Consider the following 26,124-nt stretch of genomic DNA (forward strand, 5'->3'; position numbering starts at 1 on the left):
AACTTTGTCTTTTGAACTAGGCAGCAGACAAAACTTAGAAAAGTATTAGAACCACATTAGTGGAGGCTGGAGAGGTAATAAGAGGCAGTAATTGTTATCAGAGGCTGGGTAAGGGGGATGAGGGGAAAGTCATGTTTTGCAGCCATGAAATAACTGGGAAAACTGGCATCTACACTGACCTGGAAGATAGAAAGTGTACTTAGTAAATGTGTGCATGTGGCCAAGGGGGTTTCTAGGCAGGAGGTTAAAAGTGCCAATTAACTTACTTTAACTGGTATGATAAAAGTACACATAGAAAAAAGGAGCTTAAGAAAGAACTGTTCAGATTTTCCAACTAGAATTTAAAAGAAATATTAGAAAAACCAGGACTTGTTGGGGTGGCAAATAAAATTATTTCATATCTCTAGTTTCTCTTAGCAGTAAGAGTGTCAGAGTAAGAACTAATTGCAGGATGGAGATTAAATCAAGGGTGTGGCTGGAATACCCTTTGGAAATATTTTAGAATGATTTAAGGTAGTGCCTAGCAAAGCAGCCCTTCCCTCTTAGGCAGAAAAAAGCTTCCAAGTATCTTTGGGGGTCTATTCCACAAGAGCCTTGTACATCTACATGGAAAGGAGTCTGCCTTGGAAAGAGTTGTGGATGTGGCTTTTGGGGCATGTAGGCACCCTCAACAAGATCTACAGAAAACCTGCCAAGTCGTTAAAGGGAGTTTAACGTTTAAGATGGAGTACCATCTTAGTTGTTGTCAGCTTGGCTTTACGGGACACAATCCAAAATGAAAGAAGGCCTTTGGGTCCCCAATTTTTCTGGGTAGAAAGCAGGCTAAGAAAGTTAATCAGCTGCAAGTACAGATTATTTTTTCTGTAAAAGGAAGGTGTTCTCTGAAAGCAGAGCCAAGAGCCACAGAGCCTGAAGGATTGGGGGAACATTCCTAGGGATCAGAGCTAGGTCCTAACTAAGGACTTTAGGGGGCACTGGTCACATATGCTCAGCTGGATTTCTCACCCATTAAGGACCAGTGACTGTTAGGTACCTCCATCTCACCTCTTTTGAGTAAGAGTATCTGTCCCACTTATCCTATTCTTATCTCACCATAGGATGTTAAATCTATAAGGGAATGGTGTGTTTTTCTGTTCCTTTGGATCAAGAGGCCCTGCACCGGAGAAAGCTCCATTTCTATCTAGATCTCATGTAGCCAATGGGCCTATGAGCCTGGTGCTGTGACTAGTGAGACTATGGGTGTCCTTGGAAGGGTAATCATTTTGCATATGGAAAGAATGAACTGAATGCAGGTACAGATAAACTGTTAAAATAAAGGCCCCAAAGAGTCACACTTCCCAGTATTCAGGCCCTTATATAGTTCTCTCCCATGTTTGTTTTGCCCAGTAAGACTAACAATAAGTTCAATGCATACAGGAGCCTGGTAAGCACTGGGATCTCCTCCTGTGGATCCTATCCCATGTAAGTCCGGACTCCTCTGCCAGAGAAGGAGGAGGAATGAGATACTAGTCTACAACCTCAGCTGTTGATATGAGGAAAGCATTGGGACCATGTAGCCTCAGTCAAGCCTCAGAAGATGGCACCAGGATGATGATCCCAGGCCAGACCAGCAGAAGGACCACTCAAGTGAACCCAGCCTTTTCAGGTAGATTATGAGCAAATACAGGTAATTTTAAGTCATTACATTTTGGAGCGGCTTATTACAAAGCAACAGAAACTGATACAACCATACACTGGATACCAACGATATATGTCCAGTTATGTATCATATATATAACTATGTACAAGACTCATAATTTTGCCTCAAAACAACTATTTTCCTCAGAACTACATGCAACAGATTATTGATCAGATACTATGATGACTCTGCTCACTTGACTAAATCTAACCATTTTTCTCCCTTTAAAAAAAGTCTTCTTGGTCTCTTCTATATACATTCATCAAATTGGGTAAAGATCTGGTCACTAATTAAACCATTTTCACAAAATTCACAAATTATTTTTTTTAAAAGATTTTATTTATTCATGAGAGACACAGAAGGAGAGAGAGGCGGAGAGAGAGGCAGAGACACAGGCAGAGGGAGAAGCAGGCTCCATGCAGGGAGCCTGACGTGGGGCTCCATCCCAGGTCTCCAGGATCACACCCTGGGCTGAAGGTGGCGCTAAATCGCTAAGCCACGGGGGCTGTTCCACAAATGATTTTCTAAATTCAAATGTAATGGCTGTAATGGAGACTGTGCTTCAGCCCCTCAATACTGGTCCTTCAAAAGTGCTGGGAATGTTGCTGGCTACCAGGTTCAGCTGTCAGCCCTCTGTGAATCACTAGCTCAAAGAGAAAGAGGTGCCTTGCCCAAAGTCACACCCACTTCCTGGTGAGCAGGTTGTATCAGATGACTGGTTGCTGTGGAGGTACAAAGACACAGCCCCCTCACCCCAGTGGGAGAGAGTGCTAGTGACCATCCTAATTCAGGGGGTCCCCTAGGGTTGGCTAAGGCCTGTGATGACTGCATCACAGCCCAATTTCCTTTTCCACCCAATGCTGCTTCCAACCCCTCTCCCTGAGGGGTTGATCCAAAGAGATCTTCCCAGTAAACTTCATGCAAGATAATCTCCAGCTCAGAGTTGCTGTCTCACCAGCAAAAGTGGCCTTTTCTGAGCCTTCATTCTTGTGTACCCCCTCTCTGATTTCAATGTTACATACTTGTTCTGCATGCCTTCCTTTACTTCAAACATACTATAGCTTTTTCCCTGTCTTCTTGATCTGATTCTTATTCTTGCATCTTTAATATATGAGAATCCCAAAGTTCGTTCTCCGTTCTGTGCTACACTCTTACACTTGGAGATACCCTCTATAGTCTTAGTCCAGGAGGTTAGCAAAATACTACAGACTGGCTTAAATAGCAAACATTTAGTTGTCATAGTTCTAGAGGCTGGGAGATCCAACATCAAGGTGCCAGCAAATGTGGTGTCTGGTGAAAGCCACTGCCTAGTTCACAGATGGCTTCCTTGCTGTGTCCTCATGTAGCAAAGAGAGGGATCTGGTTCTTCCTTTTCTCTGAAGGGCACCAATTCCAGCAGTGTACTCCCCTGTCATGACTTCATCTAATCCTAATTATCTCTCAAAGTCCCTACCTCTACATACAGTTACATTGGGGGTCAGGGCTTCAATATAAGAATCTAGTTGGGGAGGGAGACACAAATAGCCCATAGCTATTATCAAAGCCTTAATCTCTACAGAAATCATCATCAAATTTTATCTCTAGCCCTAACTTCCCATCTGAGATCAGTTTCACATGTTCCTGGACTTTTCTATTTAAATATATTTGTTACAAAGAAAATTGTAAAAATATAATTAAAAACAAACTCAGCAACTCTCCCCCTAATCTGCAGCCTCCTCTAAACCTGCACCTGGTACCACTCTTTGTCAGACTTAAAATACTGGAGGCATTCTTCACCAGTGGTTTTCATCTCTTTTCCATCACAACACACGGGATAGAACATCTTTCCACCATACAGTAGTTCAGCACAGCAGTAATTCTCAGTGGTACACAGATCAGGAGCTCCAAGGGGGACTAGAAATATAGTTTGACTAAATATACTGATCCTTATGTACACATCCCCTCCCAGCTTTTCTGCCTCTGTGCTTTTATTCATTCCTTTAGTCTCCCAAAATGTTACCTACCTTTACTGAATTTATGAAACACTCATTATCTACATTCGTTTATTGTTCTCTACTTTCAACCAACCTTCCTTTCTTCTTTCCTTAGGCTACTTGCATGCCGCCTTTGTTCCAAATTAAGAAAGCACCCTTTAGTGAGCTTCCAAGCTTTTGGTATTCCCTATGACTGGGATTCAGCAGATGCTCAAAGTATGTTTCTTATAGATGACACTGTACCTAAATCATTTAATCTTTACTACTTTCTTTACTACTAACACTTGAGCTAAAATCAAGAGTCATATGCCTGGGTGGCTTAGCTGGTTAGGCATACGACTCTTGATTGCAGCTTAAGTCATGATCTCAGAGTCATGACATCAGGCCCTATGTGGGACTCCACACTGCCGGGTTGGGGGCTGCTGTGTGTGTGCCTGCTTAAGATTCTTTCTCTCCCTCTGCCTCCTCTCTGCTCCCTCTCAAATAAACAAAACAAAACAAAAACCCTCTAGCCCATCTTCCAGATCTACATTCTATAATTCTTTGAGTGATGCTTAACCACCATAATTTTTCTCCCTTCCTTCTACTTCTGAGATAGTCTTCTTCCTCATGTCCACAAACTTGATGCCTGGCCCAGAACTTGTCATGAGCAGACCCTCTAGACACCTCATTCTGCTAACAATCTCCACCAGTCTTCTTTGGAACCTCTCTCTAGGCATGCTCTTTAGGCAGAAATTTAGCAACATAAAAACACCATATTATCAAGTCTTAGTTATTAAAAAAAAAACCCAGACTTACCAAATAATACAGAAATGAGAGATTGGTTGCAGCTGCACTTTTCACTCTACTGTCCTTTTTTTCAAACATTTTTAAGGTCTCTACAGCCTAGAAATGAAATATCTGGAAGTTACTACCATTGTAATATGTCAGTATTCAGTCTTAAGGTTGGGGTAAAGATCAGTGTATCTAGAGCCTAAGGGAAAGACACAAAGGGATAGATTAGTATGTTTAAGAAATAGATGACAAAATGAGAATTTAATTTGAAAATTAAAATTTATAAAAAAAGAATTTTAAAAACCCTAAGAACAAATAACTGAAGTGAAGAACACAACAGATGGGTTTAACAGCAGACTATATTAGCTGGAGAGAGTAGTAAATATTGGGCCTTGTGAGTCTTATGACACAGTTTATTTTTTTTTCACAGTTTAGTTTTTATCTTGCATAATGGGGTGTCAGTGAGTTTTTACCTAAGAAACACAATCAAATTTGCTCTTTATAAAATAATTCTAGAATTTCTGCTTCTGGTTATCGGAGACCAGCCTATAGAAGACCATTCTACAGAGAACAATTAGAAAAGATATTAAAAATATCTTTTGAAGGCACTGGAGAACTACTGAGGGCAATCAGAATCTGAATGTCAACCTTCCAGAAAATGTTCAGACTAAATAAGCAAAGCAAAAAAAGAAGCTAAGAAAAGGTCTCTGGAAAGAACATAAAAGATATATGGAAACATAATGAAAAGGTCTAACAGAAATGTAACTGGAGTTCCAGGGAAGCAAGAAACACGAATGGTCAAGAATCTTCCACAACTGATGACAGAAACTAATTCTGAAAGTATTACAAAAAATTGTCTTAAGTAGGTCCAAATATAATTATATTCTCAAACCATGAGAAATGAAAGTGCATTTTTAACCATTTGGCAGGTCTGAGATAATCCTAACCAAACAGGACATTTGGGATGGTCAACCACCTTGTATGAAACCTGAGTACTCAAACCAGCAATGCCTGAGAAATAACAGAAAAAAAAAAAAAAAAAAAAAGAAAAAAAAGAAAAAGGCAATGGGTTTTCCTCCCTTCCTTCAAAATACATTTACTGAATAGAAAATGCTTGGCTTCTTGGCACCTCCTGATCTTGGAGAGAGTTGAGTCCAACCAAAAACCCTGCATTAACTTTTATAATGGTCAAGAGCTGCTGCTATTGAAAATATCTAACAAATCTGTGTCATGCAAGTGTTTGACCTCAAATGAGGGACCTCAAATGAAGAACCATTAAGTGTACTGACTCAATTTTTTTTAAGATAAAAGATTTTAAAATACTAGATTCTACATATATTGGTTATAAGTAATTATTCTTTTCAAGGGTTTTTGCTTATTTTAAAGAAAACCATTGGAAGTTTCTAGGCATTAGCCAAAGTAAACCCTGGAAAAAATAAGATCCCAACATCATATGCTCACTCTTGAGATTCTCTATCTCACTTACTTTCTTAGAAGGATCTCTGACAGAATTGCCAAGAAGTTCCTAAAACATACCTTAGAAATTATTGCTGCTTACATTGTTCATTCATCCTGTAGAAGTTATCTCATTGACTCTTTACATAACCGCCATGGCTATTAATGTAAAAGTCAGTGCTGTTTTGAATCTCTAAGTTTTATAAGACTGCATTTCACTTTGAATAAGAATTGACATGTTTTAATCTTTACCATTAGAGTGTGTCACAACAAATTTATGAGTTAATTTAAAACAACATTCATTTAAAGAGTTATTTATTTGAGAGAGAGAGAGAGAGAGAGAAAGAGTGAGCACGAGTCAGGGGAGGGGCAACGGGAGAGGGAGAGAAAAACCCTCAAGCAGATCCGCTGGGCATGGAGATGGAGATTATAACCTGAGTAAAAACCAAGAGTCAGCCACTCAACCAACTGAGGCACCCAAGCACCCCAAACTTTGCAACATTCATTTAAAAATATCTGAGGGAGGGGGATGGGATAACTGGGTGATGGGCACTGAGGAGGGCACTTGATGGGATGAGTACTGGGTGTTATACTGTACGTTGGCAAACTGAATTTAAATTAAAAAATGTAAAAAAAAACCCCAATGTACACTAATTAAAAAATACTTTATTGTTAAAAATCACTAAAAATTTTTAAAAAAATAATCAAAAAATATCTGAGAGAATAAAACATATTTTGTACTTTAACTTTCAAAACTATAAATTATTCTAGAAAAGCTAAAGAACAGTCTCAAGATTTCTAGCTTTGAGATGGGCTGCTTTCATAACTGTTTTTTTTTTTTTTAAGATTTTATTTATTCATGAGAGACAGAGAGAGAGAGTCAGAGACGTAGGCAGAGGGTTAAGTTGGCTCCCCATGGGGAGCCCAATGCAGGACTCGATCCCTACTAAGGGATCACACCCTGAACCAAAGGTAGATGCCCATCCACTGAACCACCCAGGCATCCCTCATAACTGTTCTTTACATGTTCAATGAATTCATAGCCAATATTTTGGTTTTTAAAAATAAAATATTATACATCAATTCATTTACAAGTGAAACTGATAAAAGTACACCTAATAAAATTAAAGTCAGTTATAATAGCAAAACAAATAATGAAAAAAACATTCTTAGTTTGGGTTGTGTTTCTCCCCTGCCCCTCCAAACAATTATGAAAATAGAGATATCTCCATTTTGGGTTTCTTTCCAGACTTATGCCATCTAGCTACTGGTTTCTGCATTCCACTGCATCTGTCCATACACTATCACTGGCCTTCAGACCACACTACTTCATTTCATCCACCTTTGGCTTTTCAGTGGATTCCTTCTCTATTACAAAGGTGACTACAAAACACTATCATCACAAAGGTTCACACTCTGAGACTTCAGCATCTTTACTTAGCCATAGAATTATAACCTCATATAAGAAGGTGTATATTTTTCTCTTTTACTTTGAATTGTAAACAAAGTAGTACTTATCAAATGATCATTGGGAGTCATGTCAACCCAATCCCTTTTAACCTAACAGTGCTCCTTTCAACTAAGGTTGTATTATACCCACCTCATCATACTTACAATATACAAATAAAAGAAACACAAAGTCAAAGCAGCAATGTTGAAAAGAAAGCAGAAATTATATTTTTAGACATAGGTAAACTAATTGAAATCTTGAAAATGCAAATGGAACATAAGATATTTTAAATGAGGATAGCTAGGAAAGCAGTAAACAATAAGATCTGGGTTAAATGAATTTTAAAAAGAAGAAGTCATAGTTTATCCTTTAATGGATAGTTTTAAAACATAAACTATGGTAATATATTGTTAAATCTTTCTAAAAAGACCATTTAAAAATATAGTATCAAACTGGCAAATATGGTTTTCTCTATTTTGTCACCTATACCAGTACTTACCATACACATAAAAATTTTTTTTTTGTGCATAGATGACTTTGGAAAGATAATAAAGACCAATTTGTCTGACTTCACTTCCACTGGAAAAAGCATTATAACAGTTATAGAGTTATTACTGGCATTTTAAATGACCATGAGTGTGATGATCAAATGACACGACATAAAGGTACTCTGAAAGTCTTTCTAGGGCTTTACAAATGCCAAAAAAAGGTTAAGCATACTAAATGCATATACACAATGGAACCAGTCTATGGGGCTGCATCATATAATGATTGTATGAACTCTGGGGCTGCATCTCCCCCCTCTTCTAGAAAGAGTCATTTCTATTGTCTCTCAGACTAAAGAAGGTCCCTAGGTAAGAAGAAAAACTGAAAACATAGGCTTGGGATAGGATGCAGGAAAAATAACATAGCGTCCTCTGGCCCTTGCTCTCTGGGCCTAAACGTGGGAGGGGCTGAGTTTTTTGGTTTTTTTTTTTAAGATTTAAGATTAAGATAAGAGGGAGAGAGAGAGTGAGCAAGAGGCAGAGACATAGGCAGAAGAAGCAGTCTCCATGCATGGAGCCTGATGAGGGACTCGATCTGGGGACTCCGGGATCACACCCTGAGCTGAAGGCAAATGCCCAACCACTGAACCACCCAGGCATTCCCAGGGGCTGAGTTTTCTAATTGCGTGCACATATAACACTAATCATTGGCTTTATAACCAGGATATCAAGTTTTATTCTGTTTATTCTCTTCTGTTATTGCCACTTCCATTCTTCCTTTTCAAAGCTGTTCTATGTCTTGTTACAACTATGTCTCATTTGAGACAGACTACTGAAGGTGGAGTACCCACCCATTCCATTGTGACCCAAGGTAGCAAGGTAACAGTGGTACCAGCAAGAGATCCTGGAGGATTCTGAAACTGTGCTTAGCAATGGGACCCTTTTATGCCCAATGCAATGTTAATGAGTAAACCAAATATACAAAACAGGTAACAGGAAAGCTACTCGGGTGAGAACAGCAGATGAAAGCATCAGGCTACTAGATGGGCTCCTAGCCTTCCTTGATTCTAAAAAATCTTAGGGCTTTAGAGAACAGTTTGAAAACTAGGGGAGGGCAGCCCTGGTGGCTCAGTGGTTTAGCGCCACCTTCGGCCCAGGGTGTGATCCTGGAGACCTGGGATCAAGTCCCGAGTTGGGCTCCCTGCATGGAGCCTGCTTCTCCCTCTGCCTGTGTCTCTGCCTCTCTTTCTCTCTCTCTCTATGTGTCTCTCATGAATAAATAAATAAAATCTTAAAAAAAAAAAGAAAACTCTGGGGGAAAATTGATCTTTAGACTAGAATATGGTTTAGTAATTTAAGAACCATGCTTTACATGGTAAGTATTTACATGAGGACAAACAGGTCAAAATTAAAGTAATACTATATTATCGGAAATTATGTTAAGACAAGTAAAAATATCACTCAATTTCAGAATAATCACAGATAACTATATTCTAGAAAAAGTTTCCCAACATTATTGCTTTGACCAGTTAACATATAAAAGTTTATTTAAAACTTTAAAAAACTTACTTGGTTAAAGTCCTTTTGTCTCAAATATGTAATTGCTTTGTTTATTTCCAGATCATTTGCTAGCTCTACATATTGAGAAGCTTTCACAACTTCAACACACCTATAATGCAAAGCATAAAAAAAGCTACTTTATTTTGTCTCTGCATATTTATGTTGTGTTGGTTTCCTTATGATTTTTCAAAAAAATTTTTAGTGCTCCTCGTGCTATCTAAGGTTAAGCACTTGATTTCTTCCAATGCAGGTAGTAAGTTACTGAATTCTTCAGATCTAAACTAATTTTCTTATCTAACTTTTCTTTAGATTATTGTCACTTCTAATTATTTATGGTATTTTAAATAAAATCAGTCCCATTTTTTAAATTAACTCCTAAACAATTTCAATTTGTAACAGGCAAAAGTATTTCTCTCTATATATTTTCATCTTAAATGTTATGATGGTGAAAAAAATTCAATAGAACTTGTAGAATACATTTAAGTTTTGTGTCCAACTTGAATGGACTATCATAGATCTGTTCCCCAACGCACACAGAACATTTGTTTTTAACTATATATCAGGCACTGCACTAATTCCTTTATAAGCATTATCACATTTGATCCTCACAATAACCCTGAAAGATAGGCATGATCTCTGTTTTATACACAGGAGAGTGAGAGATCTGAATCACACACCCAGAAAACTGTCAAGTAAGAATTTGAACCCAATTTTTCTGATACCAAAACCCACTGCACCAAGACTTTTCTTCAAATTGAGGTCAACTGAAACCAGTAGTTAATCATGACTCTTACTTAAAAAAAAGAAGAGAAAAAATATCAAAGGGCATCATACCTAATAAGGACAAGTGTTGTTTCATGTAACTTGTTTCAGTAAACAATGTAAATTTCTTACTGAGGTTCTGTTTCAAAAATATTTAAAATCCACTGGCTTAGACAAAGAAATACATATTTTTTAAGACTTTATTTATTTATTCATGAGAAACCGAAAGAGAGAGAGAGAGAGAGAGAGAGAGAGAGAGAGAGATTGGCACAGACACAGGCAGAGGGAGAAGCAGGCTCCATGCAGGGAGCCCAACGTGGGACTTGATCCCGGGTCTCCAGGATCACACCCTGGGCTGATGGTGGCGCTAAACTGCTGAGCCACCCAGGCTGCCCAACAAAGAAATATTTTTTAAAGATTTATTTATTTATTTGACAGAGTGCATGAACATGGTGGGGAGGGGCAGAGGGAGAGGGAGAATCTCAAGCCGGCTCCCAATGGAATGTGGAGCCCGATGCAGGTCTTGATCTCACTACCCTGAGATCAAGACCTGAGCTGAAATCAAGAGTTGGATGCTTAACGGACTGAGCCACCCAGGCACCCCTGACCTGGACAAATATTTTTAAAACATTATAGCAGAAGATCCTTTTCTTAAGGTAGAATCTTTTATTTTATCCTTGACTTAGAAAACAGTCTCTCTGCTTGTGGAGGGAAAGAGGACAGGAAGCCCTGCCTGCATAGTACCCCTTTGAATGGCCCTTTGTCCCCAGCCCTACCCCCAACAAAGTAGCCTATAGATATGGCTAATGAGACTGGTTTAGATTCACTACCCTTGCATTCTTATATTCCTTTATAATTGTTCTTGATTTATTTATTCATCAGAGACAAAGAGAGAGAGGCAGAGACATAGGCAGAGGGACAAGCAGGTTCCCCAAGAGGAGCCCGATGTGGGACTCAATCCCAGGACCCCAGGATCATGCCCTGAGCTGAAGGCAGCCACTCAACCACTGAGTCACCAGGCATTCCCCCTTTATAACACTCCTTACACAGATATTAATTTGCTGGTCTGCTACCTTGTAAGAGCATGAACCACATTTTGTTTATTCTTTTTGTCCCTGTACCAAATATAGTATCTGACATCTAGTAGACATTCAATAAATGTTTGCTGAATGCATTGGTGTATCAGTGGTTTCTAGGTCATTCTCTTGGAGCCCTTGCTCCAAGTCTCATGACCTTGGGGGTCACAGGATCAAGCCTCCTACCAGGCTCCGTGCTCAGTTGGGGGTCTGCTTAAAATTCTCTCTCTCCCTCTGCCCCCCTATTGGCACTTGCTCACTCTCTCTCTCTCCCTCAAAAAATAAATCCTTAGAATAAAAATTTCATCCTTCTTATTAATATGGATGCTAAAGATTAGTAAATCAAATCTAGTGATATTGTAAAATGATAACATATCACCATCAAGTAGAATTAATTCCAGATGATTTAATATTCAAAAATTAATCTTATGAGTTTTTGATAGATGGATTTTCATAAAAACTCTTAGCTAACCAGAAACAAAGGACACATTCCTTAATATGATAAAGAGTTATTTACAGAATCCTATAGCAAGCATCATATTTAATTACAGTCTGTGGGAAGCTTTACCCTGTGAGATCAGGAATAAAACAAAAATGCCTATTCTATCACTACTTCTATTCTGACTGAACTGGACATCAAAGCCAGGGCAAAGAAGCAAGAAAACAAATGAAAAGAAACATAAAGATTGGGCAGAAAGCAAGAAAACTGTCATTATTTGCAAATGGCATAAATGTGTACGTAGATAATCCAAAAGAATCTAGAGAGGACTATCTGAATTAATAAGTAAACTTATTAAGGTCAATGGATAAAGATCAATATCTAAAATTCAAATATATGTCTATATGCTAGAAAATCACAACTAGAAAGTGACAATTTAAAACTATGCCCTATCCATCAAAAACATCACACATGTAGGAATAAATGTAAAAAAAAAAAGGCATGCAGCTCTCTAGACTTAAAACTAAAACATATTTGAAAGGAATTAAGAAGACCTAAAAGGAGGAATGTATTGTACTACAGATTTGAAAAGTGAACTTTTTTTTTTAAGATTTTATATATTTATTCATGAGAGACACAGAGAGAGAGGTAGAGACACCGGCAGAGGGAGAAGCAGGCTCCCTGCGGAGAACCTGATGTGGAATGAGATCCCGGGTCTCCAGAACCATGCCCTGAGCCTGAGTTGAAGGCAGACGCTCAACCTCTGAGCCACCCAGGTGTCCCAGTGCCTGTTGGCTCCAGTGGCCACTGGTGGCTCCTACAAACCTAGGTCCCTGGCCCGACAGGCAAAGCAGGCTCCAGTGGTTTCAGAGAATCTCCAGGTTCCCAGCAAGCTCCCATGACTGTAGCCCCAACTTCCAAACCATCTCAATTATCAGTTCAGCCCCCAGGGCCCCAGGTTCAAGCAAGCTCCCATGGACCCAGGTTCGTGGTCCATCCAAATGCCATAATGTCCTCTGCAAATCCAACCTCCATGCCATCCCCTGAGGGCTCCAGGTTACAGGCCAATTCCTGCAGTTCCAGACTACAGATTGGCTCTCACAAAACCAGGCTCCCAGCCTGTTTCAGTACCAAACTAGCCTCTGTGGACCTAGATACTAGGCCTACCCTAGTGGTCCTCAATACCTGGCTGGTACCTGGAAATCTAGGATCCAGGTCTGCCTACACAGACCAAGTCCCCTAGCCCATCACTACAGATTCAAGTACCAAGCACACTCCAGTGAACTCACGATTCAGGTCCACACTGTGGCCTAGGCGTCAGGCTGATCCTCACATACTCAAGTAGTATGCTTGCCCACCTACTAACCCAGGCACTAGACCTGTCCACTCAAGACTTCACCAGATGGTCCACCCACAATCTCTGGACAGGCTGATTGGTGAAGGGCTTTGCCTGATAAAGCCAGTCTGTAAAGGCTGGAACAGGTGCCTACTTTCTCAAATATACAGATATCAACACAAAGACACAAGGATCATGAATAATCAATAAAATATATTACCACCAAGGGAAACTAATGAAATTCTAAGGATGCTAAAAAAAGGGAAGTATATGAATTGTCTGACAAAGAATTTAGAATAATCCTCTTTAAAAAGTTTAGTCAACTTTAGACAATAGATAACTAAATGAAACTAGAAAAATAACACATGAATAAATTGAGAAGTTCCATAAAGAACTAGAAACCACAAAAAAAACCAGAAATCATAGAGTTGAAAACACAACTAAACTGAAGAACTTGTAAAAAGTTTCAACAGACTTGATCAAACAAAAGAAAGATATAGTGAATTACTAGACACATCATTTGAAATTATCTCATCAGAAGAGTAGAAAAATAAAAGAATGAAAGAAGCCTATGTGAATTGTGGGATAGCATTAAAAGAAACAACTTATACATTATTGGAGTCCGAGGAGAAGAAACAGAGAAAGGAGAAGAAAGCTTATTTAAGGAATAATGGTTGAGGGCAGCCCGGGTGGCTCAGTGGTCTAGCGCTGCCTTCAGCCCAGGGTGTAATCCTGGAGACCTGGGATCAAGTCCCATGTTGGGCTCCCTGCATGGAGCCTGCTTCTCCCTCTGCCTGTGTCTCTGCCCCTCTATCTCTCTCTCTCTCTCTCGGTCTCTCATGAATAAATAAAAATAAAATCTTAAAAAAAAAAAAAAAGGAATAATGGTTGAGAACTTCCCAAATCTGGTGAGAAATTAGACATTCAAGTTTATGAAGCTAACAGGTAACCCCAAAATTTCAACACAAAACAATCTTCAAGACACACTATAACAAAATAATGTCTAAAATAAAAGATAAGGGGATCCCTGGGTTGCTCAGCAGTTTGACGCCTGCCTTTGGCCCAGGGTGCGATCCTGGAGTCCCGGGATCGAGTCCTGCATCGGGCTCCCAGCATGGAGCCTGCTTCTCCCTCTGCCTGTGTCTCTGCCTCTCTCTCTCTCTCTCTCTCTGTGTGTGTGTCTATCATAAATAAATAAATAAATCTTTAAAAAATAAATAAAATAAAATAAAATAAAATAAAATAAAATAAAATAAAATAAAATAAAATAAAAAGAGAGGAATCCCTGGCTGGCTCAGTCATTTGGGCATCTGCCTTCGGCTTGGGTCATAATCCCAAGGTTCTGGATCCAGCTCCACACTGGGCTCCCTGCTTCTCCCTCTGCCCCTTCTCCTGCTCATGCTTTCTGTCCCTCTCTTTCTCTCTCTCAAATAAATAAATAAAATCTTCTAAAAAATAAAAGATAAAAGAATTTTAAAATCAGCAAGAAAATAAAATTCCTCACATATAAAGGAACCCCTATGAAACTACTAGCAGATTTCTTAGCAGAAACCCTGTAGGCCAGAAGAGAGTAGGATGATCTATTCAAAGTGCCCAAAGAAAAAAGCTATCAACCAAGAATACTTAACCTGGCAAAATTTTCTTTCAGAAAAGAAAGAAAGAGACTTTCCCCAAACAAAAGCTAAGGGAATTCATCACCACTAAACCTGCCATATAAGAAATGCTGAAAGGAGTTCAAGATGAAGTGAAAGGATGCTAATCAGTAATATGAAAATATATTGTTAAAGTTAACTAAACAAATTTGGAATACTGTAATATTATAATACAAAGATGTGTTAATCACTCAATTAAAAACTATAAAGGACAAAAGTATTAAAAATAACTATGGCTACAATAATGTTAGTGAGTACACAATATTTAAAAAGGTAAATACACATACAATATAAAAAGAGGTAAAATTATAGGGAGTGTAAGAGTAGAGTTTTTGTATGCAGCTGAAGTTGTCATTAACTTGAGGCTATTATAACAACAAAATATTTTATGTAAACAAAAATCTACAGTAGATACACAAGAGATGGAGAGAAGAGAAAGCATACCACTATGAGAAAATCATCAATTCAAAAAAAGAAAAACAGCAAAAGAAAAAACAAGAGAACTACAAAACAGCCAGAAAATAATAAGATGACATTAGTACCTGTCGGTAATTATTAATATTATTAAACAAGTATTCAATTATTAAGTTAATAATTATTAAACTTAATAATCACCTATCAATATTCTTACCTATCAATAATTACTTTAAATGTAATTGGATTAAATTCTCTAATCAAAAGCAGAGAGTGTCTGAATACATGAAAAACAAGTCCCAACTATACAAGAGACTCATTTCAGCTTTAAGGAGACACACAGGCTCAAAGTGAAGGGAAAGAAATAGTCCTTAAAAAGAAAAAACCAAGAGCTATACCTATATTAGATTAAATTGGTCTTAAGTCAAAACTGTCACAAAAGACAAAGAAGGTCATTATTTAATGATAAAGAGATCTTTCATCAAAAAGATAGAATAATATATATATGGATTCAGTATCACAGCACTTAATTAAGCAAATATTAACAGATGTGAGAGAAGTAGGCAGCAATACAACAATAGTTGGGGATTTCAGTACCCCACTTTTAACAATGAATAGATCGTTCAGACAAAAAACCAGTAAGAAAACACTGGACTTGAAATATATGTTAGACCAAATGGGTATATAAAACATTTTCTCTAACAACCTCAAAATACACATTCTTAAGCACACAGAAGAAATTCCCCAGGATAGATTATATGTTAGGTCACAAAACAAACATGGCAAGTGTAAGAAGACTGAAATTATACTTAAGTATCTTTTCCAATAATGGTATGAAACTAGAAATCAATAATAAGAGAAAAATTAGTAGATTCACAACATGCAGAAATTAAAAATAACACTCCTGAATAATCAGTGGGTCAAGTAAGGTATCAAAGGGAAATTTAAAAAAATACCTTGAAACAAATGGAAATAAAACATACTAAGAGTATGCAGCAAAAGCAGTTCTGAGAGAAAAGTTTATAGTAGTAAGTACCTATGCTAAGAAAAAAAAAATCATAAACAACCTAACTGAATATCTCAAGGAACTAAAAAAAGACCTAGGTTAAAAATTAGTAGAAAGAAGTAACAAAGATCAGAGCAGAAATAAATGAAAGAAACTACAAAAACAATAGAAAAGATTAACAAAATTAAGAGCTGATTATTTTCTTAAAAGAGTGAAAAAAATGATAAATCTTTAGCTGGACTATATAAGGAAAAAAGAAAGATGAAAATAAATCAGAAATGAAAACTGGAGAACTAGAAGAAAACATAGGTGAAAAGTTCTTTGACATGGATATTGGCACCAATTTTTTAGATATGATACCCAAAGCAGAAGCAGTATAAAAAATAAACAAGAGGGACTACATCAAACTAAAAAGTTTCTTACAGCAAAAGAAACTACAAAAAAAAAAAAAAAAAAAAAAAAAAAGAAAAGGAAAGAAGGAAAAGGCAACCCATAGAATAGGAGAAAATATTTGTAAATCACATATGAACATATCTTGAAGATACTGTGGGTTCAGTTCCAGACTCCTGCAATAAAGTGAATATTGCAAAACCATAAGTCAAATGAATTTTTTGATTTCCTAGTGCATATAAAAGTTTACACTACACTGTAGTCCATGAAGTGTGAAATAGCATTATGTCTAAAAAAATGTACATAACTTAATGAAAAATACGTTTTTTTAAAAAAAAAAATGCCAATCATCATCTGAGCTTTCAGCAGGTTGTAATCACTGCTCACAGATCACCATGATGAATAAAATAATAATGTAGGACTTCCGGGGAAGATGGCAAAGTAGGAAGACCCTAGGCTCATCCTGTCCCATGGATACATAACACCCACATTAGTGTAAATTACCTAGAAAATAGCCCAAAGACTGGCAGAACAAATTCCACAACTAAAAGTAGAGAAGAGGCCACACTGAAGAGGGTAAAATGGGCAGATTTGCCATTGGGAACTAAATGGGATTTCAGGCTTGGAGAGGGGAGAGAAACAGACCTTCATACTGGGGAGCCGGCCTGGGAAAAATGAATTTCCTAAACATCTGACTTTGAGAACCAGAGGGACTGAATTTTATGAGTTCTTAACAACCAGTGGGATTTAAAATCTGGAATTAAAAAAAAATTAACAGGCTTAGCTCTGGGAGAGCCTATGAACAAGAGGAAACTGAGTACCCACCCTTAAGGAGACAGCACCACAAACAGCTTGTGGAATACAGCATAGAAACAGCAGTTTGAAAGGTACCTGGGACATATGGGAGGAAGTTATTTACTAGTCTCAGAGTGTATCACAGAGGGACAGAAATCCCTGGGGAACTCCTCCAGGAATAAAGGAACTGGCAGGTGACATTTTCCTCCCCTGCCCCCCAGTATAAAGACATGTCTACCTACAGGTCTTGCTTTCTAATTTGTCAGCACTATTGCCCCCATCCTCACCTGTTGTGCTTCCACCAGTCCACCCCTCCAGACAGCCTGCCTTACTTAGCCTAGGTACATCAGGGCCTCTCCTGCAGAGGCAGTACTGGAGCCCCACCAGCCTGTGATGTGCATTAGCAGATCTGTCTTCAACACACTCCTGGCCAGAGTCCATACAGGGCAGTGCCACAGGCCTGGCAGTGTGCAAGTCCCATTCCAAAAGCAACTCTTGCCATGGAAAGAGGGCAATATAACCATACCAGTGAGATGGCAGCCCCAATGGAAGCTTCTCAGGGACAAGACAGGGCAAGCACCCTGCAGTCTGGTGCTACTGTATCTCTGGCAAATGCCTGGTCCAACCCAACTGAAGCCCAAGGCATCTGCGGACTGGCCCACTGAACCACAGGGATAAATACAGCCCACGACAGGCAGAGAGAGCCCTACCCATGCCTGACTCGAGGCAAATGCAGCAGAGCCACAGCAGCAGGGTGCACACACCATACACAGGAGACACTCTGAAGCTGCAGGTTCTGGTAAACAGGGGACACTGCACAGCAGGACCTCTTCTTCATAAGGCTAGTACTCTGAAGAGCAGGGGATGTAGCTGACTTTCCTGACACACACACACACACACACACACACACACACACACACATACACAGACACAGAGAGTTAGACAAACTGAGGAGACAGAAGAATGTATCCCAAATCAAAGAACAGGGCAAAACCACAGCAAGAGATCTAAATAAAACAGAGATGTGGGATTCCTGAGTGGCTCAGCGGTTAAGTGCCTGCCTTCAGCCCAAGGCATGATCCTGGAGACCCAGGATCAAATCCCACGTCAGGCTCACTGCATGGAGCCTGCTTCTCCCTCTGCCTATGTCTCTGCCTCTCTCTCTCTCTCTCTCTCATGAATAAATAAATAAAATCTTAAAAAAAAAAAACAGAGATGTAACATGCCTGATAGAAAATTTAAAGTAATGATCAAAAAGATACTTACTGGACTTAGGATAAGAGTAGAGGAAATAAGTGAGACTCTAAACAATAAGATGAAAAACAACCTCCCTCAATTATTATGTATCTTGGTGCGGACCTCCTTGGATTCATTTTGTAGGGGAATCTTTGTGCCTCCTGAACCTGAATTTCTGTTTCCTTCCCCAAATTCAGGAAGTTTTCAGCCATTATTAGTTTAAATCAATTTCTGCCTCCTGTTCTCTCTCTTGTGCTTCTGGGATCCCTATAATGCCAAGGTTGTTACGCTTGATGGTATCACTGAATTCCTTAAAGTCTGTTCTTTTTTTTAAAAAAAGATTTTATTTATTTACTCATGAGAGACACAAAGAGAAAGGCAGAGACATAGGCAGAGGGAGAAGCAGGTTCCCCAGAGGGAGCCCGATGGGGGACTTGATCCCAGCACAATCTGAACCAAAGGCAGATGTTCAACCAATGAGCCACCCAGGTGCCCCGGAATTTTCCCTAAGAAGACCTACAAATGGCCTACAAATGTAATATTATCAAAATGATGAGACGTGAGTGTTGGAGAAAAAGGAGCTCTTGTGTACTGTAGGTGGAAATATAAACTGGTGTAGCCACTCTGGAAAACAGTATGGAAGTTTCTCAAAAAATTAAAAAGAGAACTACCATAAGATCTGGGTATATAGCTGCAGGAAGTGAAATCTCTAAATCAAAGAGATATTTGCACCTCACATTCATTATAGCATTATTCACAAAAACCAAGAAATGTAAACAATTTAAGTGTCCAGAACAGATAATGGACAAAGAAAATGTGACATACACAGACACATGCACACAAAGTTGTATTATTTAGCCATAAAACAAAGGAAATGCTGCCTTTTGACACAGCATAAATGAACTTCAAGGGCATTATGCTATGTGAAATAAATCAGATAGAGAAAGACAAACAATGCATATTCTCACTCATATGAAAAACCTAAAATAGAAATAGAGAGTAGAATGGTGATACCAGGGGCTGAGAGGTAAGGGAGATAGGGAGATGTTGGTTAAAGGGCAGAAATTTTTAGGAATAAGTAAGTTTTAGGATTTAGTGTATAAAATGGTGACTATAACTAACAATGCTGTATTATATACTTAAAAAGTTAAGTAAAAAATCTTAGCAGCACAATTTTAAAAAGATAATTATGTGAGCAGATGGAGGTGTTAACTAACTTTACTATGGTAATCATTTTATGATATATATTTCAAACCACCACACTGTACACCTTACATCTGCATATATTATATGTCAATGATATCTCATAAACATGGGGAAAATGCTGAGCTTGGATAAAACAATATGTGAGTGCAAATCTGGAACCTCAGTAAAAGAATGGGTCTTCTACTTAGATTCCTTCTTTCATTATATCAGTATCCACACCAAAAATCTCCTAAAATCTATCTTTAACATAAATGTGAATATGTTCATTTTCATAGTTCACAGTAGTTTGTGAATAATTCTTAAGTGAATCTACCATTTTTCTAATACAAGGTATCATTTACCAGTAGAGACATATTCTAGAAAAACCATACACCTAGGTAAAAGTAAAATGGTATTCGAGTAGAACCGCTTAGTCTGGTTTGATCTCAGGTCTAATATGACAAAAGCAATGACTTTTGATGAGTTAAAACATTAATTTAGTGGAAGATGTTAAACTGGTTGAGGTTTGATAAATGTTCAAAATTTCACTCAATTGCTAGCTTGCAAAGACACAATTATAATCATACTTTTGAAAATGTAAAAACATGAAAAATTAATATGTACTCCTAGTAAACCTTAAGATAATTCAGGTTAGACTTAGTAATAGTAAATAAGTAATATATACTACTCAGTAAATTACAGATAAATAAACAGTTCATTTATTGAGAGGAAGCTTCCCCCCTCCCCAGATGAAGGAGTTCTTTGATTAGAACCATGGTTTGATGCCCACAGAAAGGGATATAGTGATTCTGTTGTACGATAACACTAGTCAAAACAAAGTGGAGTACTGTGTACACATTTTAAGGGACTCATTTATAAACTAGGCAGGCAACTAGTTAGGTAGAAAACCAGTCATTTTAGAAAAACACACTATATCTGAAATGAATAAAGAAACTGGGACTGTTTATCTGAAAAGAAAAAAAAAAAAAAAACTCTGAAGAAAGTCCTTTCATCACTATCGGCACCAACTGGCAAAACTTCAGATTCAAAACAGCAGCAGACATATGAATTTATCTCTCTGTGAGCAAATACAACTTCTGGAAGAATGAGAAAGTGCTGGCTTATAAAGCAGAGAAAAGGAAGCTTCCTTTTCCACTAAGAAAGCAGCAATGGAGGAGTGAATTTCCTGCCCCACTGAATCCAGGTGAGATTGGGGTTCAGGGATGGGAAATGAGGGGCTGAGCTAAGAAGACGCCTGAATCAACATGCCTGCCTACAGGGCTCTTACGGAATCACTGAGCACTCCACCTCTACATGCAACAAAGCTCATAGACTCCCCTTACCCAAACAACCAGAAACAATGAAAGTGCTCTTGTAAATATAAAACAAAAATGTACTGACAAAATAATTAATGGAAGGATTGGATGAGAAAATCAAGAAAATCTCCCAGAAAGCAAAGCAAAGCAAAGTTGAAAAATATAAAAGAAAGATAAGTGATAAGAAGGTCCAAAAACCAACTAATAGAAATTTGTTTATATATATATAATTTATATTACATATAAATGTAAATATGTGTGTGTGTGTGTGTGTGTATATATATATATACACACAAAGATTTTTTTTATTCATGAGAGACACAGAGAGAGAGAGTGAGAGAGAGGCAGGGACACAGGCAGGGGGAGAAGCAGGTTCCATGCAGGTAGCCTGACGTGGGACTCAATACTGATTCTCCAGGAACAAGCTCTGGGCCGAAGGCAGCGCTAAACCACTGAGCTACCCAGGCTGCCCCTAACTAATAGAAATTTATGAGTAGAGAAGAAGCAAGTAAATTATCAAGGAAATAATAATACTATTTTCGCAAATTGAAAGGAAACAATAGATTACAAATTGAGGAGTCTATTGAGTGCTTAGGAGGAAGACAGGAAAAAAGACAAAGATACCATTATGAAATTTCAGAATAACACAGCTACAGAGGGAATTCTAAAAATCATCAGAAAGAAAACATAGGTCACCTACAAATAACAAAGATGAAACTAGAGTATTAGACTTCTAATTAATAATGCTAGCTTGTTAGCAATGAAGAAATGCTTTTAAACTTCTAAAAGAAAGTTACAAGTTAGAATTTAAAATTTTTTGCCTGATCAAATAAATGCCCAATCAGGAATGAAAACAGAATTAGATGTTTATAGATGTACACAAAAAGATCTTAAGGGGGTTAATTAAGAATGAAATTAAGAGAAAAATAAAGAAAATGTTAAACAAGAAGAAAAATCAAAACCAGAAGAGAAAGGACAGTAACCCTGAAGATGACATTTAATACCAGGCCAAGACAGTAACCTTCATATAGAAACTGAAGCAAGAGAGAGAGATTCTGTAAGGGAGAACTCCAAGAAAAACCTGAATCTGCGACAGAAGCAAAGAATGCAAAAAAAGAGAGCCAGGCAACTGAAAATATCAATAAAAACAAAACATCAAGAATCAACTGTGAAGCCACTAGTACAAATTAAATCAGGGAAACAATGTATCTCAAGAAACAGAATGGACAGGGGATCCCTGGGTGGCTCAGCGGTTTGGCGCCTGCCTTCGGCCCAAGGGTGATCCTGGAGTCCTGGGACCGAGTCTCACATCTCACATCAGGCTCCCTGCATGGAGCCTGCTTCTCCCTCTGCTTCTGTCTCTGCCTCTCTCTCTCTCTCTCTCTCTGTGTGATCCCAGGATCCTGGGTGGAGTCCTACATCAGGCTCCCTGTGGGGAGCCTGCTTCTCCCTCTGCCTATATCTCTGCCTCTCTCTGTGTCTCTCAAGAATTAAAAAAACAGAATACAAACTTCTAGTTATAGAATAAATAAGATATGGGATATAATGTATACCATACTGATGGTGGTTAACAATACAGTATTGCATGTTTGAAAGTTGCTAAGACATCTTAAAAGTTCTCATCACACACACACACACACACACACACACACACACAAAAAAAAAAGGTCTCATCACAAAAAAAATTTGTAACTATGTACGGTGACAAATGTTAACTAGACTTATTGTGATTATTTTGCAATATATACAAATATCAAATCATTACGTTGTATGCTTGAAATTGATATAATGACACATGTAAATTATATCTCAATAAAAAACAAAAAGAAAACTAAGATAGTTAACTCTTCTGTACTTGACTTTATAACTGTACAATAAGATTCTGTAAGGTATCATACTGAAGAGATCATAGACTCAGTCTATGTTTGCTTGAAATATCACAGAAAAAAGTTCCACAAGGGGCAACTTTGGGTTCAGTACAAAGAAGATTTTTCTACCTTTAAAGATGTTCAGAAATAAAACAAATGAATTGAATACCAGAAGACTCCAAGCAAAAATTAAATGGCCACCTATATGTGATGCTACAGAAGGGATTCCTGTACTGGGCGGAAGTAAGAATCAAATTCATTACTCATTCAACAAATGATCTAAGATTTTTCCAACTCTAATAAAACTTTTCACTTCTATTTAGGAAGTACATTACATCAGGAGACAACAGACCCTTTAGGTAGGAGAGCTATTGCTTGGGATAGAAAGTTTTAGTACTACTGACAAACTTAAGGTAGAAAAAGGAGAAAATGAGAAAAATACAGTAAAATGAAAGAGAATACAGGTTAGAATTTATACAGTGGAAGTAATTATGTATTCTTTTTTTTTTTTAATTTTTATTTATTTATGATAGTCACAGAGAGAGAGAGAGAGAGAGAGAGAGAGAGAGAGGCAGAGACACAGGCAGAGGGAGAAGCAGGCTCCATGCACCGGGAGCCCGATGTGGGATTCGATCCCAGATCTCCAGGATCGCGCCCTGGGCCAAAGGCAGGCGCCAAACCGCTGCGCCACCCAGGGATCCCTAATTATGTATTCTTATATTGAATGGTAGCATACTTGTCATAGTAGTTAAGAAATAATATAAGCAATAAGAAAAATACATTAGAACTTTTAGAATGTCCTACATTGATTTTACCACACAATATTATTTGTCTGGTAAGTAGAAGTCAATACTAATAATTACTCACTTTTCTAATACAAGGCTAAGTCAATAAAGTATAAATTATGAAAACAACATATCCATCCAGTTATATTGAATTTCTCTCTTACCAATCATAACCTACAGCAAAAGATGTTTCAATTACAGGAGCAATGAGTTTTGCGGCTGTCATTATATATTTTTCTGCCATGGCTTTCCTACATCAAACAAACAAAAAAGTTTTATTGAGAAACATGAGAAGAGGAGTTTGGATTTTTGTTAAGTATAAACATTACCTATCAAAGCTAACACACCATGAAAGCCTACTAAATGGTGGACAGTTACACTAGAAATTTGTTGGTAAGTCAGGCTAACAATCATGGCTAGGAAATGGGATTAGCAAGCCACCACTGCCATCTAGATCAACAGTTCATTTTTTTTCAGTTCATGCTGACAAATGGAAAAAAAAAGAAACACTGGAGAAATAAAGCTCTGCATCTGAAGTTACATAACCTACACTGTCTATGGACCTGAAAGGGTAAAAATGAAGAATAGTGCAAAGTAAACAGTAAAACTGTACTACATGTTTCCATTGATTTGTCTAATCCGTACCTTTCTCTTAAATGGAATCATAGAATATATAGTCTTTTGTGACTGACTTCTCTCACTTATCATGATAATGCTTGTAGGGTTTATATGTATTGTAGCATATATCGGCACATCATTCCTTTTTACGGCTAAATAATATTCTGTCATATGGACAGACCATATGTTATTACTTATCCATTCATCAGCTGTGGACACTTGGATTGTTCCCACTTTTTGGATATTATGAATGCGGCTGCTATGAATATTTGTGTATAAGTTATTGTGTCAACATATGCTCTAATTTCTCTGGGGTGTATACCTAGGAGGGAAACTGCTAGGTTAAGTGTGAGGAACCTTTGTTGGGAAACCTTTGGAGGAACTTCCAAACTGTTTTCTAAAGTGGTTATATCATTTTACATTCCTGCCACCAGCATACAAGATTTCAATTTCTCCACATCCTCACCAACATTTGTTATTATCTGTCTTCTTGGTTACAGTCATACAAGTGGGTATGAATTGGTATCTCATTGTGGTTTTCAGTTGCATTTTCCTAAGAAGTAAAGCATCTTTTCATGTGCTTATTGGGCATTCACATATCTATTTTGAAGAAGTATCTATTCAGATCCTTTGTATGCTTTTAATTGGGTTACTGGCCTTTTTATTACTGAACTGGAAGAGTTCTTTATATATAGGAGAAATAAGTCCTGCCTTGGATACATGTTTGCAATTTTTTTCTCCCATTTAGTACATTGTCTTTTCATTTTCTTGATAGTGTCCTTGACAGTGTTCTAAGAATGAAAGCTTTTAATTGTGATGCAGTCCAATTTATCTATTTCTTTTTCTTTTGGTGTCATATCTAAGAAGTAACTGCCTTACACAAGATCAATAATATTTACTGCTTTTTTTTTCTAAGAACTTTATAGTTCCAAGCTGTTACAATTAGGTCTATGATCCATTTTGAAGTAATGGATCATACTTCATTGGGACAGGCCCAACTTCATTCTTTTGCATGAGGATATCCAGTTCTCTCAGTACCATTTGTTGAAAAGACTATCTTTTCCCCATGAAATTGCTCTGGCACTTTCATTCATGTAATGTATAAATGTAATTTTCATTAATGTAATAAATGTAAAAGTTTATTTCTGGACTTTCAATTCCATTCCAATAATTTCTATGTCTATATTCTACCAGCATAAAATACTACTACACTTCATTGGTGTACTTTTGTAGTGTGAGCCCTCCAGTTTTGGTTTTCTTTTTCAACATTGTTTTGGCTATTTTGGATCTTTCAGATTTCCATATGAATTTTAGGATCAACTTGTCATTTTCTAAAAACCACTGCTGGGATTTTGATATGGATTATATTGCATATATAAAATAATTTGGGGAACACTGCCAACTTAATATTAAGTGCCTATCCATAAAAATGTGACGTCTTCCCACTTAGCATATCCTTCAGTAGCATCTTATAGTTTTCAGAGTATAAGTTTTATATTTCATTTGTTGAACTTATTCCTAATTATTTTTATGTTACTGTAAACATAATTAGAAATTTCACTTTGGATGGTACATTGGTAGTATATATTGATTCTTATTTTTTAAATTTTATTTACTTATTCATGAAAGACTGAGAGAGAGAGAGAGAGAGAGAGGCAGAGACACAGGCAGAGGGAGAAGCAGGCTCCATGCAGGGAGCCTGATGTGGGACTCGATCCTGGGTCTCTAGGATCAGGCCCTGGGCTCAAGGCGGTGCTAAACCACTGAGGCACCTGGGCTGCCCTATAGTATTGATTCTTACATGTTAATCTCTTCCTCTGCAAGCTTGCTGAAGTTGTTTATCAGCTGTGATTTTTTTTTTAGTGGATTCT

The 26,124-nt window shown here is 37.7% G+C and overlaps 1 protein-coding gene across 7 annotated transcripts in view; it reads right to left on the reverse strand.

Moving 5' to 3' along the window:
- Positions 1-26,124, reverse strand: part of IFT88 (intraflagellar transport 88) — a 135,806-nt gene that overhangs the window by 61,708 nt on the left and 47,974 nt on the right. For all 7 annotated transcript variants that reach the window (XR_013362958.1, XR_013362959.1, XM_077868443.1 and 4 more), the window contains exons 14-16: positions 23,800-23,886; positions 9,385-9,484; positions 4,450-4,536 (exon numbers count right to left, since the gene is read on the reverse strand). Coding sequence is in view for 5 of the 7 variants with exons in the window: in XM_077868443.1 (XP_077724569.1) it covers positions 4,450-4,536; positions 9,385-9,484; positions 23,800-23,886 (274 nt within the window). In the remaining 2 variants the exon portion in view is untranslated. The remainder of the gene's footprint in view (positions 1-4,449; positions 4,537-9,384; positions 9,485-23,799; positions 23,887-26,124) is intronic.

Source organism: Canis aureus, chromosome 24 (assembly GCF_053574225.1).
Source record: "Canis aureus isolate CA01 chromosome 24, VMU_Caureus_v.1.0, whole genome shotgun sequence".
Lineage (NCBI taxonomy): Eukaryota > Metazoa > Chordata > Mammalia > Carnivora > Canidae > Canis > Canis aureus.